Genomic DNA, 15,602 nt, shown 5'->3' on the forward strand with positions numbered 1-15,602 from the left:
TTGCTGAAGAATTAATTTTGCAGAAAGCTGTCAGAAGGGAAATGAATAATGGAATAGCTTGATTTAAAAAAAAAAAACAACAACAAACAACACTCCCCTCCCCAGTGGACTATTGCCTTTCCTTTAGGTATTATCAAAGACAAGAAATCTTGCTGATATGTCCAACCGTTAACATTGTACATTGTCACATTAATTTGCTTTGTTCATTTTGTATCTCTTATTTCAGTGCACTAGTAAAATTAATGAATAAATCCATAGAGGGGACAGCTGATGATGAAGAGGAGGGTGTAAGTCCTGATACTGCTATCCGTGCAGGACTTGAACTTCTCAAGGTAACATATATTAACGCAGCTATAGTATGTAACAGAAGGGGCAAAAGTGGTATGACTAATGAATTCTTGATAGTATGGTCTTAACAGTTATTATTTAGATAGTTACTTTTTAAATGTGTAAAAGTGGTTATTAATACTCATTTGGGTAAAGAATAATGAAAGAGATGGGGTTTTGGAAGAAATTTGTTCGAAAGGGATGCCAAGAGTTGAAATATGAACATTAAAACAGAAAATGGTTTCTGCTTGGGGAAGTCATTTGGAAGAAAGTTGCGAGGCTTAAAGTGAGAGAAAGAGAAATGGGGAAATTTTAAGAGGCACGTTCTGCGAGGCCTATATGATACTGGAAGCAAAGTAAGTAATGAACTCAAGAGCCAAGTCATGTAGAATTAAAAACAGGGACAGAGGTGCTTGTGTTCTCAGTGGTAATGAGAAGTGGCTGGGGGAGAAAGAAGGATTTGAAATCTCTAGAAGACATCTGTGAAGGATTTGGCAGTTCACTAATGAGGCTTTCTTTATATTATGAAGGGCAATATAAAATATAACAGGGAACAGAGGGGAAGGTTGCATAATTGAAGTGAGAGTTTTCACAAGTGTAAATGAACAAGGTGGAGTTGATGGAGGCATATCACACCAGATTTGGTAATGGCAACCATGGCAGAAATAGTTATACAGAGCTATGTGAGGAAGTAATGTTTGTTCGCTAATGTAGCTCGGCAAAGAAATCTGCCAGGGTTGACAATTTTGTTGCTGCGACATGGATATCTCTGAGAATGTTATTTCACGCATTGGTAGTCACACAAGCAGGCAACTCTGATCCAAGAAACTAAGGTAAGGTAAATCCCAAGAAGAAACAAAACACATGCAGTTTTTCATTGTTCTCCGTACCTTGTGTTATTTGAATTTTGCTTACTGTAGTTTTGCTTTGAGATAACCTTTTGTTCTCTCTTGTCCTGCCTTGAATCTCTGCATGTTTAGTTTCTTATTCTCCTGTTCAACAGGATGTATTATAATTAATTAGCTTTAGATTAAAAAGGCAGTAATGTATGTTTTGTTTGTAGGTATCTTAACCTTGATTTCTTTTCTGCTCAGGGACTATAGATTCTGGAAAAATTAGGATTTCACTTCAGTTAAGTTGGGAAAAAAATATTCTTTAATAGACTGGAATATAAATGAATACTCCTGAATAAGTGTTCATTTTAATAAATATGTTCACATATTCAAATAATGTAGCATCTTATAAAATATTTGGAAGACCTAAAGAACAAAGCATAGATGAATTTATGAGAAAATGCCTATATCGCTTTCCTCAAAATGCAGTTATTGAATGTAATAATCTCATATGAGCCATGTAATAGCTACTTAGCTACTCATGTTAATAGTAGTGCTCATAAACAGCAATAATTTTGGTTTTTCTGGTGACTCATTTACCATGAATAAATACATCCTTGTGTATCTACAGGTTCTGTCCTTTACACATCCTACCTCGTTCCACTCTGCAGAAACCTATGAGTCTCTGCTGCAGTGCCTCAGGATGGAAGATGATAAGGTAGCTGAGGCAGCCATACAGATTTTCAGAAACACAGGTCACAAAATAGAAACAGACCTGCCACAGATAAGATCGTGAGTGTATTTCTTTACATGCTGCTTCTCGTACCTGGAATTGTGCTTCTTGATAGTTTTTTTTCAGTATGTTGCCCTAAAAATTACTTTATAATCTTGGAAATAGGAAAAGCTTCTCTTCCATCATTTTGTATTCCTTCAGTACCTTCCCATCTCTCTCTCTTCATTTTTGTATTCTGTGACCTCACAATTTTTGTGTATTTATTGAAGGTGTTAGCTCCTACGTAAAAACCTTCTTATAACAGACACATTAAAACCAGTGTGTAGCATGTTTCCCAGGTTACAAAATAAGCAACAGGAGAACTACGGTGAAGATGTAATTCCTTGGCATTGATTCTGCTCATATACATCCTTCACAAAATTTTCTGTCTTTTTGAGGAATGAGAGTATAATCTCTGATGGTTAATAGTTCTATTTGTTTTGAAACAAGTTGGGGAACAAAATCCAAAAGCAAGCATGAATTTCTGACAAAGAGTAATAGGCTATTTAGAAGTCATCATGATGTAATTCATGCTTTATCTGCTGATTAAAGCTGCATAATCTACTAGGTATTCACAGACTATTTAAAACCTTGTGGGTAACAACAAAAGCCTGAAAATTAGCCTGTTGGTAACTAACTAGACCAGATTATAAAGCATGGGTTTCAAGTTCTCACGTGTTGAAATAGTATCTCTGGTATTGCCACGATAATTTGCTTACCAATGTACACCTTGAGTTCTCAGTGAATTGAAGATGCAACTACAGTGATTCTTAGGGATTTGAGTCAGATTTTGAGCAAAAGAAAAATGTTACAAGTTCACATATGAGATGCCTTTTAAGATGTTTGTAGGGGTTAAGAGAAAGAAAAGCTCAACAATCCCCATTATCAGTATCGTTCTCAGTACAGTCCCCATTCTCTATAATTCCCTACTAGAGTTTAGTGAAGACTGTGCATTGCTGGAGTACATTGTTTTCTGTCAAAGGAGCTGGTGTTGCTGGCATTTCTTTTGGTTTCATGCCTTAGCTAGGTATTGCTGAAGTACCATCTGAGCAGTCTCAAAGAACTTAAAAATATAACTGTCAAAATAGAAGTCTAGCCCTTGGTACGGTTTGCAAGCAAGTCAGGTTAACTTTCTGAAAGCCAAAACCAGGTTAGTGTTTACACTGACACAAGGGAAAAGAAGTCTGAGGACAAGTAGATGTTCTAGACTTCATGTTCTCAGAAATCTTTATCATAAACAAAATGTTTGGTATAATCCACTAGATAGTTTAAGTGGCCTGTGGGCTACCTGTAAACTTGCAGATGTGAACATGTAAAGGTGCATATAAACGGGTCAGGTTTCACCTTCTGCAGATTTGTGTCAGCTGGGGTGTGATGAGTTATGGGTAGTAACTGCCACACCGCTGCCTGGCAATGGCCCTGTAATGTGCATGTTCTTAAACTGTGAGAACTGTTGGTTAGACATTGAAGCTTATTTTAACTGCAGGTTTTACTGAATTCCTTACTATTTTGGTTCTTATTTAATCCAACTTGTAGAATCTTCCAGTTTTGAGAGGAGAGATTCTCCTACTTCAGAGTACTGTTAACATTTTTCTAGGGATCTTTTTGGTTTGGGTTTTTATGTGTGCTCTGAGGAATATGTTTGAGACTTCATTCTTTCAACCTTGCAAGTTCTTCTTTCCACCTCTTGTTGCTGATTATGATTATGTAGAACGTGTCAGTGAAGGCTGGATGCTAAATAGTCCATATACTGAGTGCTGTATTGTTACTGAGCCTTTCAAGAAAGCAGGATTTTCTAATTTTTTTTTTTTTAGAAGTTTGTGTCAGGCACTTTGCAGGCAATTTTATTTTCTTGTGCCGGTTGCTGGGTGAGTTGTATGGGAAATATCAGGAGTTAGGGTCTCAAGTGATGATCTCTCAGGGGTCAGGCCTGCTCTCAGCACTTTCTCAGGGATGTAATTGAACAGCCTTGAGCAACCTCAGTTTGGTCTCTGGAGTAGTTCCTGCCTTACTCTTTCCTTTGTTGACCTCTGGTTAGCAGATGGGTTTCAGAGTTCTATAAGCAAAAGCTGAAAACAAAAGACCAAAGTTAAAGTAGTAAAGGCCTATAAGCGTACTAATTTTTAATGGTTATAAATTTTCTTCAACTCTGTCACTTCCAGGCTTGGATAACAAATCCAGGAATTTACCTTAGCTGAACCTGTCAGATTCCTCCCGCTTTTTATTTGGTTTCCTAACTAGCCTTGTTTTGATCGTTGTTTTCTTTCATGTTTGATTTATTCCCTGAAGGCTTTTTTCTGCTTAACTGTGTATAGTCAGATGCTCAACAGGTATTGTTAAATACAATTCCATCATGCTTTTCACTTCATGATTATGATCATTCCTGGATAGACTTCAAAGGAATACTTGATTTATAAGACTGAGAGGATAGATTTGTATAGATGAAGAGCTTTATTTTTTTAGATTGCAAATTGCATTTTGAACCATTTTGTTTAATGTTCGCAGAACACTAATTCCGATTTTGCATCAGAAAGCAAAAAGAGGTACTCCTCATCAGGCAAAACAAGCTGTTCACTGTATACATGCCATATTTTCAAATAAAGAAGTGCAGCTTGCACAGATCTTTGAGGTATGTCTTGTTTTTAAGATTTGTTTCTGTTCTTCTTAATTGATACTGGTAAATACCATTAGTTTAATTCATAATATTTATTAATGGATGACAATTTGAGGTCAGGAAGCCCACACGTGCATGGTAGTCGAGATAATATTCATTTTACAATAGCTGATTACTGATGTTTGTTTCTTACAGTCATGATTTTATAATATTCTGATGTCTGATAGATAAGGTCTACAAAAAAGGAAAAGTTAGGGAAAACTAAGGAAAGTTAAGGAAAAGTAAATATGCTGGAATGATCCCCACTAAATACCATGAGGACACATTTAGCAGGTACCTAAATGAGGGATAATATAATCTGCTTTCAAACTGTTTTAAATTACCATCCTTTAAGGTCTTTGCATGTACAACATTTCCTCACTGAGGCAGTTAGTACAGGAAAAACTACTTAATTTTAAGCTCAGATGTTAGTTTACTGTTCACTTGCTACTTGCTTAGACAAATTGTAAAGCAAAAAGTTATCTTATACAGGGCAGAAGGGTTACTGGTTTTCACTGTAATCTTTTAAATAATAACATTATTAATCTGCACTTGTAAAGTATCCCAGGTTCTTAATCTTGGCTGTCCTTGAACCGATGCATAATTCGGAGATGTGAAAAGTTTTGAATTAAGCTTACAGAGTTTGATCTCTGCTGGGACCTCAGTGAGAGCACGTGTTCCCTCACTAATACCAGAATACAATGTGAGGGTGCTGGGTGTTAGATCATCACAGGATTACCCTGGTGACTGTTACCTGGAGGTGAAATAATGATTACTTGATAGAAAACCCTGGTGTTTCCAAGGGTTTTTTTCCCCTGCCATTATATTCTGCCATTTGCAGTTAGATTTTCACAACTCCTGAATAGGATTGAGTCAGAGGTCTTTTTCCTATGTCTCCTAGGTTTGAATGTGTTTCACTGTTAAAACAGGAAGATAATGTGAAATTCGTTTTGCTGTTATCATGTGTAATTTTTGGTTATACTATTAATTTGGAAATCACATTCAAGAAAGAATATTGATTTTCTAACTTTATTAATTCTTATGGAAAAACTATGAAAATCATCAGTAGTGTGTCAGTAAAATCATTTTTAGGCATGCTGGCTTCCCTGTAGTTGGATTTTAATTTTTTTTTTCATTCTCCCTCAGCCTCTTAGTAGAAGTTTGAATGCTGATGTACCAGAACAACTTATAACTCCATTAGTCTCACTGGGTCATATTTCTATGTTGGCTCCAGACCAATTTGCCTCTCCAATGAAATCTGTTGTTGCAAATTTCATTGTGAAAGATCTCCTAATGAATGACAGGGTAAGAGTTTTTTGCTAAGTCCTTATTGTTCTGTTTGCCTGTTATTAACTCTGTGGGAATTAGAGCTCTATTTTTTGTTAAATGGGTCAATAAAGAAATGTTCTATAAATGGCTAGTACAGTGATCAAAGAATCATAAAATAGTTTGGGTTGGAAGGGACCTTAAAGACTATCCAGTTTCAACTCCCCTGCAATGAGCAGGGACACCTCCCACTTGATCAGGCTGCCCAAGGACCCATCCAGCCTGGCCTTGAACGCAAACACACACACACAACTTCCATGGGCAACCTGTGCCAGTGCTTCACCACTGTCATAGTGAAGAAATTCTTCCTTATGTCTAGTCTAAATCTGCCCTTCTCCAGTTTATACCCGTTGCCCCTAGTCCTATCACTGCAAGCCTTTAAACGGTCCCTCCCCAGTGTTGTTGTAGACCCCCTTCAGGTATTGGAAGGTCGCTGATACTGCATTATAAAAGATCTTTGTGTGAAAGAAAGCTTATGCTTGACTTTTTTTGCATTTTTATCTCTACATTTTCTCTATGGGTTGAACCAGTTCTTAAACTCACATGAATATCTGTAGTCAACAGGTGAGAAAAATGGAAAATTGTGGTCTCCAGATGAAGAAGTTTCTCCAGAAGTACTAGCAAAGGTGAGTGATCTGCTGTCAGTAATAATGTGTATATTTGAGATTAAAAAGTTACATTTTTCCAAATTGTGCAACAGGGAGTATTAGAGTAAATCCCTTTGAATACTTTTGTATTAGTGTCCTTATAGTATGCAGTGTTCTTAGAGTTACTGTGGTTTATATGCATAATTACAGAACTGATAGAAACTGTGCATTTTGGTGTCTTCATGTAACAATATTGATTACGCTGAATGTTGAGAAAATGAAGAGATGCTGAAGTTTTAGTTTTCCTTACAAGAAAGGCAGTTTGAGTTTACTGACTGTAGACAGATTTGAAATAGAGACCTTGATGATTTTTATTCATTCACTTTATAGGCTGTTTACTGTGAATCTGACTATGACCATTTGTAGAAATGTTTACGTAGTTGCTCTTATAATCATGTAGCAAGTATCCTGCATCATCTAGATGTGCTTGTGAGAAGACACTGACCCATAGTTAAAATGTCCTGATGTCACAAAGGCTGCTACTCCCTTCTTCAATCTGTAAATATTTACTGCTTCATCCTGTTCCTTTTAAAAACACATCAGCTCTAATTAATAGGAGTCTATGGAGATTTCAGTTTGACAGCAGTAGGTTTTAGTGCCTTATCAACTTTAGGAAGTAATTTCTTCGTTTATTTATTTATGTTTGATAGGTGCAAGCAATTAAACTTTTGGTACGCTGGCTGCTGGGTATGAAAAACAACCAGTCAAAATCCGCAAATTCCACACTCCGGTTATTATCAGCTATGCTCGTCAGTGAAGGAGACTTGACAGAACAGAAGCGAATCAGGTCAGATTTTATTCCTTTCAGGCTTCCTTCCTTTTTTTTTTATAGAATTCCAAAGAATATTAACTGGTTTAGAGCTTTGTTTAGAATTTTAAGGTAAGCAGATGTTGGCTCATGGGATGGTAGGAAATGGATCTGACTGGAGTTTTAATTTTAAGAGTGGAATGGCAAGTATAAAAATATGCTTGATACTTCCTCTATCTTGTCATTTACTAATAATCTAACTCAGAACTCTTTAGATGTCTTGATAGTAAAAGATAGTCTAGAGAGAGAAAGACCTGCAGGAGTGTGTTTGAAAACAATCAAGTGAAGAGATTTATCACATGTAGGATTTGGGTGGTCTTGGGTGGAGCTTCTTTATTCCAACAATGAAGTAACTTTGTACCTCGTCTTTCACAAATTTGATTGGGTTAATTTAGCTTGATCTGAAGCTATAGAACTATCGTCTGATCTGAGAGAAAAAAAAACTTAATTGCTCATTGGTCTTGTGAAAAGGAGTAGTAATTGTGACATGTAAGTAATTTAAGGACAGTTGTGACTTTTGTTTTTTTCCTCTTGTGTTTGTATAGTAAATCGGATATGTCTCGACTGCGATTAGCTGCTGGTAGTGCAATAATGAAGCTTGCACAGGAACCCTGTTACCATGAAATAATTACCCCAGAACAGTTCCAGCTCTGTGCACTTGTCATTAATGTAAGTAACTGCATGTGAATTGAAGCAACTTTTAACTGAGTTCAGAGTTCTTAGCTCTCTGAGCTTTTGTTGCTGCTACATTATTTTCTGTCTCTCGTTGGAGCTTTCAAAATAATTCTTGAAAGTTCAAATATTTGTCATGCTGCAGCTGTTGATATTTTTAAAATATCTCCTTGTAATTGTACCTTGAAAGCTTTTTTTTTTTTAAAAGACCAAGATTTTCATGGTTACACTATTATGTTTTATCTTGCTGTAGGATGAATGCTACCAAGTGAGGCAGATATTTGCGCAGAAACTGCATAAGGCACTTGTGAAATTACTCCTTCCTTTGGAATATATGGCAATCTTTGCTTTGTGTGCCAAAGACCCTGTGAAAGAGAGAAGAGCACATGCCAGACAGTGCTTACTCAAAAATATCAGTATACGAAGAGAATATATTAAGCAGAATCCTATGGCTAATGGTTAGTATTTCAATAGAATTGTCAAGAATTCAGTAGTCAAATACTAAATTGAAAGGAGTAATCATTAAAACTTACAAAAAGCAAATTGCTTTTGTAAAGGAACACTTGATAAGTTTAATTTGTTTCCTCGCCTTTATATTAGATACATTCAAATCTAAATTTACTTAGTTTAACATTAGCATGAACTGTAAAATGCTTCTCTGTAAATTGCTGAGAATTTATACATGTGAAATACAATGCTGTTACTGTGGTAGTTATTTTGCTGAAAAAATAAAACTTTGTTTTCTGATATTTTAGGATTTATGACCTGCAAAACTGCTTGATCTTACTTCAGGAAGTAGTGAAACTCGTTCATTTATTTTTAATGATGCATTAAAAGTAAAATCTGTAGGAATAAAATGCAAGTTGAATTTTTTGCATTACATATTTGAAAAAGTAATACTTCAAAAGAAGTGTTTCTTGTGATGAGTGTGTATGTGTGTAATATAGAGGTAATTTGTGATTTGTTGTTACTTTAGAAAAATTGCTATCCTTGCTGCCTGAATATGTGGTGCCGTATATGATTCACTTACTGGCACATGATCCAGATTTCACAAAACCTCAGGATGTTGATCAGCTTCGCGATGTCAAAGAGTAAGTGTCCTGTTATTCTAGTATTGTTGTGCTGAGAATTCTTTCTGTGCTTAGAAGAAACTGTATAGAAGAGGAACTCTTTGCTTTATTAAGAGTATTTTGCAAAACAGTAGTCTTGGAAATTTAACACTTAAACCAAGGGAAAATTTAACACTTAAACCAAAACTTTTTTAGCAGTGAAAGTCCAAATGGTACCCTGTAGGTCACACCATAATACCAAATTAGTGAGTTGTCTAAGCTTCTTTAAAATGAAGTACTGATTTTGGATTCTTCTATTTGTGTCTAGGAAAATCTATAGAATTTCCCAACACACAGGAGATGCCAAGTAATATCAATTTAAATATTTTTTAACATACAAAATGATTGAGATTCTCCAAGACACTAAAACATTATGGCACTGATCCTGCTTCACTGGTAACCAATTTTAAAAAAAAATCTTTATTTTTTTTTCTCTATGCAAACCTACTGGAATTCTCACTAAGTTTGCTGCTAACTTATCATTTGCACTATGTGTCTGCAGTGGCGACTTAGTGCTTCTTAATGTATTCAGCACAGATTATTGTACACAAGTCTGTCATACAGAAGCTTGTTCTGTACAGTTTCCTGTTTGAGGCCTTCTTGGAGGCCTCCGGTCATCTTTCATACCTGAAGTATAACTTTTGTATTCTTTTGTGTTGTAACTTATTTTTAAAAATAGTTAAATTTTAACACTTTAAAAAAATTGTTAAAGCATGTGTGTTGCTCGTCCCTCCCTTCGTTCTAGTGTTTTGTTTATTTATTGTATTTATTTTTGGTGGAACTGTGAGCTGTGTTGGTTTGGTATTAAAAAGGCACTTATAAGCACATGCTACAATATAGGTCATCAGAAGAGCAGTTAATTAGATAGGCCAGTCTGTATCTTAATTCTTTTTGCAGCTTTACCTGTGAGAGTCCAGGTCTGTTGTTTAAACGAAAAACTTACTTTGTTCAGATTTCTTGAGTTACTTGACTTACACCTGGTCAGAACCTGGAGTCAGTGAAGATTTCTCACCTAATCATCAAGTCTCCATTTTGTCCCGGAACTCCCTGTTCTGGCAACAGCTGAAAGCACTCTGCAGCGTATACTTTATCCAAAATGCATGGAACAAGTTCTGGTTCACAGTTGTTGAGTTAATTTTTTCTCTGAGAAGTACTTTCTAGTGCACAGAGCTTTGTTGGACACCCTTTGTGTAGCTCTCCTTTGTTGTCAGATTTCCTCCCTCATGTTTGTCACAGGCTGGCTGAACTAGCCAGAGAAGATTGCTCCAAAGAAATACTCTGTGCAGGAAATTTGGCAGGAATACTTCTCTGAAGAGTCTCCCGAGATAAATGCAAAACATTTTTCTCATATAATGCAATGCAGTATTTCTTTCTTTCAAGTTCTCAGAGTCATAGTGTTCACTTTAAAGTGTTGACATAAATGCTTGCAAACTTGGAAAAGCAAGCTGGCAGCATGTTTTGTAGTTGTCTCCCTAGTTTGTCTTGGTTTTATGTGGCCTAAATAGAGTCACATAAAGTAAACACATTATTAGCAAGTTCCTTAACCGTAATCTGTGATATTTAATCTTATGAAGTTTTTCTAAGCTTGCCCTACAGAGATATGTTTAGGTTTGAGTTTGTTTTTTCTATTTTGAGACAGTGTCTTTTTTTCTTCTGAATTCACATTCGAAGAATACTGAAATGGATATAGAGAATGGACTTAATTTATGTGATTGTGTTCTTCTAGGCACATATTTTTTGTATGTGAAATCCCACTGTTGTTCGGGAAAGGTCTTGTTTAGGGTTGATAATGATTTATTTAATTTATTGACTTAGTGAGGAAGTCAAGCAATTGAAGTTGACATATTAACTGGAATTACCAGAGCAAAATTTGTCCTTAGTAGTAATGTTCAGACATCACAGTTTTTTCAGGAAGCTTGGTCAGTGTAGTATGTTATCCGTCTTGTATTCATCCCGTTTAAGTTCTTGAGAATAGTGAGTAGATGGATGTAAAGGTATCAAACACATTTATTTACTTGATAGCCTTTATAGCTCTTGGATGCAAGTCAGAATGTATGTGTCTTGTTTTATTTGAACACCAGATAATTATTTAGTTGTTCTAGTGGAGTACAACCCTCTTTGAGTTTTTGAGAGAAACGTTCCTTCATCTCTTGCATCACAATCTTTAATTTGTATCAGTTAAGAAAATCGGGGCTTTTGCAGACAAGGAATTCTAATGTTCAGTCGTCCTGTTTTTCTGGTTTTTTTATTAGCTTCTTTCTACAAGATAGTCTCTGTTCCAGAGCTTCAGAATTAAATTAACTACTGGCAAACTGTGCACTTCTCGAACCCACCCATGTGTCTTTCCCAAGTATTGTTTTACCATATTATGATTGTTGTTGACCTTCTAGCCATGTGTGGCTGTAAAGCTTGATAGCAAGTGATAGTGTGGATGAACTAGTAGTGCTTTATATAATCAAAAAATTCTTAAAACAAAATTTAGTCAGAATATAATGAGTTTTCCCTATAAATAAACTAGATTTAAAGAAAGAAAACTAGGAAAGCTAATTCCATTATGTCTGTCTATAAGGATTTCTTTTCCTCCCATATGGACCATTAGCAAGAATCTGATCTGCTCAGTTTTGGATCTTCTCTCCCCTCTTACTTGAATTCTGATATTAAACCACATAGCGTGGGTAACTGTCCAGCAGGTGTATGATTTGTTTAAGCCTCTTTGAATGTGGTCATGGTACATTGTTGGTTGGAAAATAGACATAGCACAAAGTAGTGATTATAGAATTTCGTCTAGTTGATGGTAGCGCTAGAATTCTTGCTTATCTTTTACTTGGAAGGGAAAAAAACTTGATTGGTTGGGCATTGTTTACAAATGTAATAGAGAAGCACACTAATTTGGCAGATTTATTCTAAAGAGTACTCTGTATTAAAGGTCTAGACTTAACTTACACCTTGGATGATGTTACCTGTTTATGGTATCTTCAAATTGGTTGTGGTTTCTTAAGAAAAAGCTAGTACAGCTGACAAATTTTTTACGACGTTGCTAGATGTGGGAGCTGCAGTGTATAAGCTGGAATGTAAATTGCTTGTGGTTTAATGACTTTTTATAGGTGCCTGTGGTTCATGCTTGAAGTTTTAATGACAAAGAATGAGAACAATAGTCATGCTTTCATGAAAAAGATGGCAGAAAACATCAAGCTTACCCAAGATGCTCAGTCTCCTGATGAGCCAAAGGCCAATGAAGTAAGAAATGCAATTCACATAAGTGTTGGGTGATGGGCTGAGGGTTTCACAAGCAGTTGATGAACAGGATTTGCAGAAAATCTGAAAGCACTAGCTTAGACGTTTTTATGGTCTTTTTAGAGACTGTTAGTTGTGAGCATTGTGTGTATGTTGCCGATCTCATTCTTTCAGAACCTTGCTGACATTATCCAGCACACAATACCTAATGAAGTTATTGAACGGAATTTGTTAAATACTCCAGTTACTGCCTGTCTGCCTTATTTTAACTTACACTGCCTGGTTTCCCAATATAAGTATCTTCTGCTGCTGGGGGAAATACTGTGTTATATAGCTAATGTTAAACCCATTTGTTTCTAGCACAGATGAGAAACAATTTGTGGTGATTTGATTGAGCAAGAGCTTCTGTTGCACAGCATAGACATGTGAAGTATTGCTAGTTTTTATTAAATAGTGTCATGAAAAATGTGGACCTCTGTATGTGTTTGAAGAGCCAACAGTATGGTTGATGACATAATTACAAAATACATCTTCAGTGGTGGTTATTTTAACACATTGATTAAGCTTTTTAAAGGACTGCATTCTCTGTACACTGTAAAAACAGAAAGTAATTCCTAAAGCATGGTTTTCTTTTTTCCTTCAGAAACTTTATACAGTATGTGACGTAGCACTATGTGTCATCAACAGCAAAAGTGCTTTGTGCAATGCAGATTCACCGAAGGACCCTGTATTGCCAACCAAATTTTTTACACAACCTGAAAAGGTAAATTTGTTAATTTAATTTCCAAATCAACAAGGGGAAATACCTTATGATTTTTATAATTGACAGCTGGTTATCTCTGTAACATAATACCATAAGTGGGAAAATGCATATATTTCGTCCTTACCAATTAAATCTTCTAACGTGTGCCAGAAATGTTTGTAACGAGGTGAGAGCTAATTAGAATAAATATTGATATGTTAGCATGTATTGATAGATCATTTCCTCAGTGTTTTACGTGTGCTTCCGGATGTATGAGAATATATGTATATTCTGACTGTGTATCTGAACTAAAATGCAAAGCAGACAAAACAGAAAAAGGGGACGTTTTTTATATTATCCGTAGTATGTTTTGATCTGTCAGTAGCTGTTTGGCTGTTTCACTTGCTGTGCAAGTTGGTTGTCTTATTGCCTGGTAATAGTCTCGCTGAGTACAGCTTTGCTGTCAGCAATGGTACCACTGTTCTTTGAGATACATACTTCTAAAAAGTATGAGTGGAACCAAAGTAATTCTCTGGACTAGAACTAATGTTTTGGTTGTTCTGTAAAGTACATTTCATTTTCCAGTGTCTTAGACTGATGGTTAACAGCCTTTCAAAAAGTCTCTTTAAGCAAAATTTAGTTTGCTTATTAAACTGTGAAGTGGCAGGTGCCATGGTGACAGGGAGCTGATATCTGTGGTAGCTACCTACATTCAGATTTAGTGTTTTAATCTGTGTAAACTGTGCTTTGACTGACAAAGATAGCAACTTTTCAGCTAGTTTAGGGAAGCGACACCTCTTTTCCTGTCTTTGGACTTCGTATTAAAAAGATGCAAGTGAAAAAATGGGGATGGCAGTTTTGCTTCACTTCAAACGATTCACATAATTCAAGAAGAAAAAAATGTTAAGCCCAACTTCACCTTAGGTATACTGTCATTCAGTAATGCTCGCTACGAATCTCCTTCAAGATACTAGTTTGACCTATCTTTATTATTTGTCTGCAAATTGCATGGTGTAAATCACCTATAGCACTTGATAGTAGCATCTAAGTTGAGAAGTCAACCATAAAAAACGCTACCAGCAAGACTGAGAGATCAAACACAAACTGATTTTTATTTTATTTTTTACAGGATTTCTGCAATGACAGGAATTACATTTCAGAAGAGACAAGGGTTCTCCTTTTGACAGGAAAGGTACTGTCTTTTGACAAGCTACAATTCTTTGAATATTACTTGTGACTTTTTCTAAAATGTCTTGAACTGCAGTAGTTCAAAAACTATACTAAGTGTTTGTGCACAATGATCTGCAATTCTTTTATTTGATGGCATAACTAATGCCTTCAATGTACTGCCTGGTGAGTACACAAGACCAAGATTGTTACCTGTGTAGTGAGGCATAGGTTCTTGATTACTTGTGAAAAACTGTAGTTATGGATTTTTCCTTTGCTCATATGTGTGGCATAAATTTACAATGCAGATACTTAATTGTGATACCACTAGTACTGGAAGTCTTAAGTTTTCAGTCTTAATATTTTTAAATAGCTGATAACGCTGTCAAATGTTTATACTCTTTTGACTTTCTTGGGTTTCTGAAACTGTTTGCTAGGTTCTGGTTAAATTATTTTGGAGTGTTTTTTAGTCTGGCTCAAGAAATTAGCAGGGTTATAAGTTTTTTTTTCTTGAGCTCAATAAAAGAATGCTGGCTGACCCATAAGATATGAAAATCCTGAAACGGTATAAATCATGTTTTTAATATAAATTTCATGTGCGTTTATTAATTTTAATGTTCTGTGTTCCATGAACTGTTAACCACATTAGTTTCTGAAGTCTTCAGTTAAAGCAGAACTTTGTAATAGTTGTTCATTCTAAAGGTAGAGACAAATGATCCCTCTGTAAATAGCCATTAGGCATTTAAAATTGCTTCTTCTTGCACTGATTTTTTCATTTATACAGTAAGTTTCCCCTACCAGAGCAGTTCATGTGGGTGAGGTTTGCTCGGTTGACAGAATCCTGCCTCTCCTTGCTTTGTGTTCACTCTGTGACACCAGCCTGGACGCTATTCAGTGAGCTGGGCTGGTATTATGTTAGCAAGGGAGGAGGTAGACAGCAGAGCACCCTCAATGGCTTAAAGCTGCACTAGGGGAGGTTTAGATTAGACATCAGGAAAAATTTCTTCGCTAAAAGGGCTATCAGGCACTGGAACAGGCTGCCTGTGGAGATGGTTGAGTCGCTATCCCTGGAGGTATTTAGAAGACAGGCAGACAGAGTACTTAGGGATACGGTTTATTAGTGGACAGGTATAGTTGGACTTGATGACCTCAAAGGTTTTTTCCAACCCAGGGATTCTATGGTTCTGTGATTCTTTAGCAGCAGCCAGTACCAGACTACTGCTTTTAAGTATCCTCAGAAGAGTACATCTGTCTGCTGCTAGAATTGTTTCACCTTTGATGGCATTCACATGTAATTAATGAATTATTTGTA

The 15,602-nt window shown here is 36.0% G+C and overlaps 1 protein-coding gene across 1 annotated transcript in view; it reads left to right on the forward strand.

The window, feature by feature from the left end:
- The window catches only part of PDS5A (PDS5 cohesin associated factor A), an 80,650-nt gene that overhangs the window by 57,225 nt on the left and 7,823 nt on the right, over positions 1-15,602 (forward strand). Inside the window, exons 18-29 of the mRNA XM_069856168.1 lie at positions 227-332; positions 1,792-1,952; positions 4,438-4,561; positions 5,732-5,890; positions 6,469-6,537; positions 7,209-7,345; positions 7,912-8,035; positions 8,292-8,496; positions 9,015-9,129; positions 12,252-12,384; positions 13,025-13,144; positions 14,253-14,315. Of these exons, the coding sequence (XP_069712269.1) occupies positions 227-332; positions 1,792-1,952; positions 4,438-4,561; positions 5,732-5,890; positions 6,469-6,537; positions 7,209-7,345; positions 7,912-8,035; positions 8,292-8,496; positions 9,015-9,129; positions 12,252-12,384; positions 13,025-13,144; positions 14,253-14,315 (1,516 nt within the window). The remainder of the gene's footprint in view (positions 1-226; positions 333-1,791; positions 1,953-4,437; positions 4,562-5,731; positions 5,891-6,468; positions 6,538-7,208; positions 7,346-7,911; positions 8,036-8,291; positions 8,497-9,014; positions 9,130-12,251; positions 12,385-13,024; positions 13,145-14,252; positions 14,316-15,602) is intronic.

Source organism: Phaenicophaeus curvirostris, chromosome 4 (assembly GCF_032191515.1).
Source record: "Phaenicophaeus curvirostris isolate KB17595 chromosome 4, BPBGC_Pcur_1.0, whole genome shotgun sequence".
Lineage (NCBI taxonomy): Eukaryota > Metazoa > Chordata > Aves > Cuculiformes > Cuculidae > Phaenicophaeus > Phaenicophaeus curvirostris.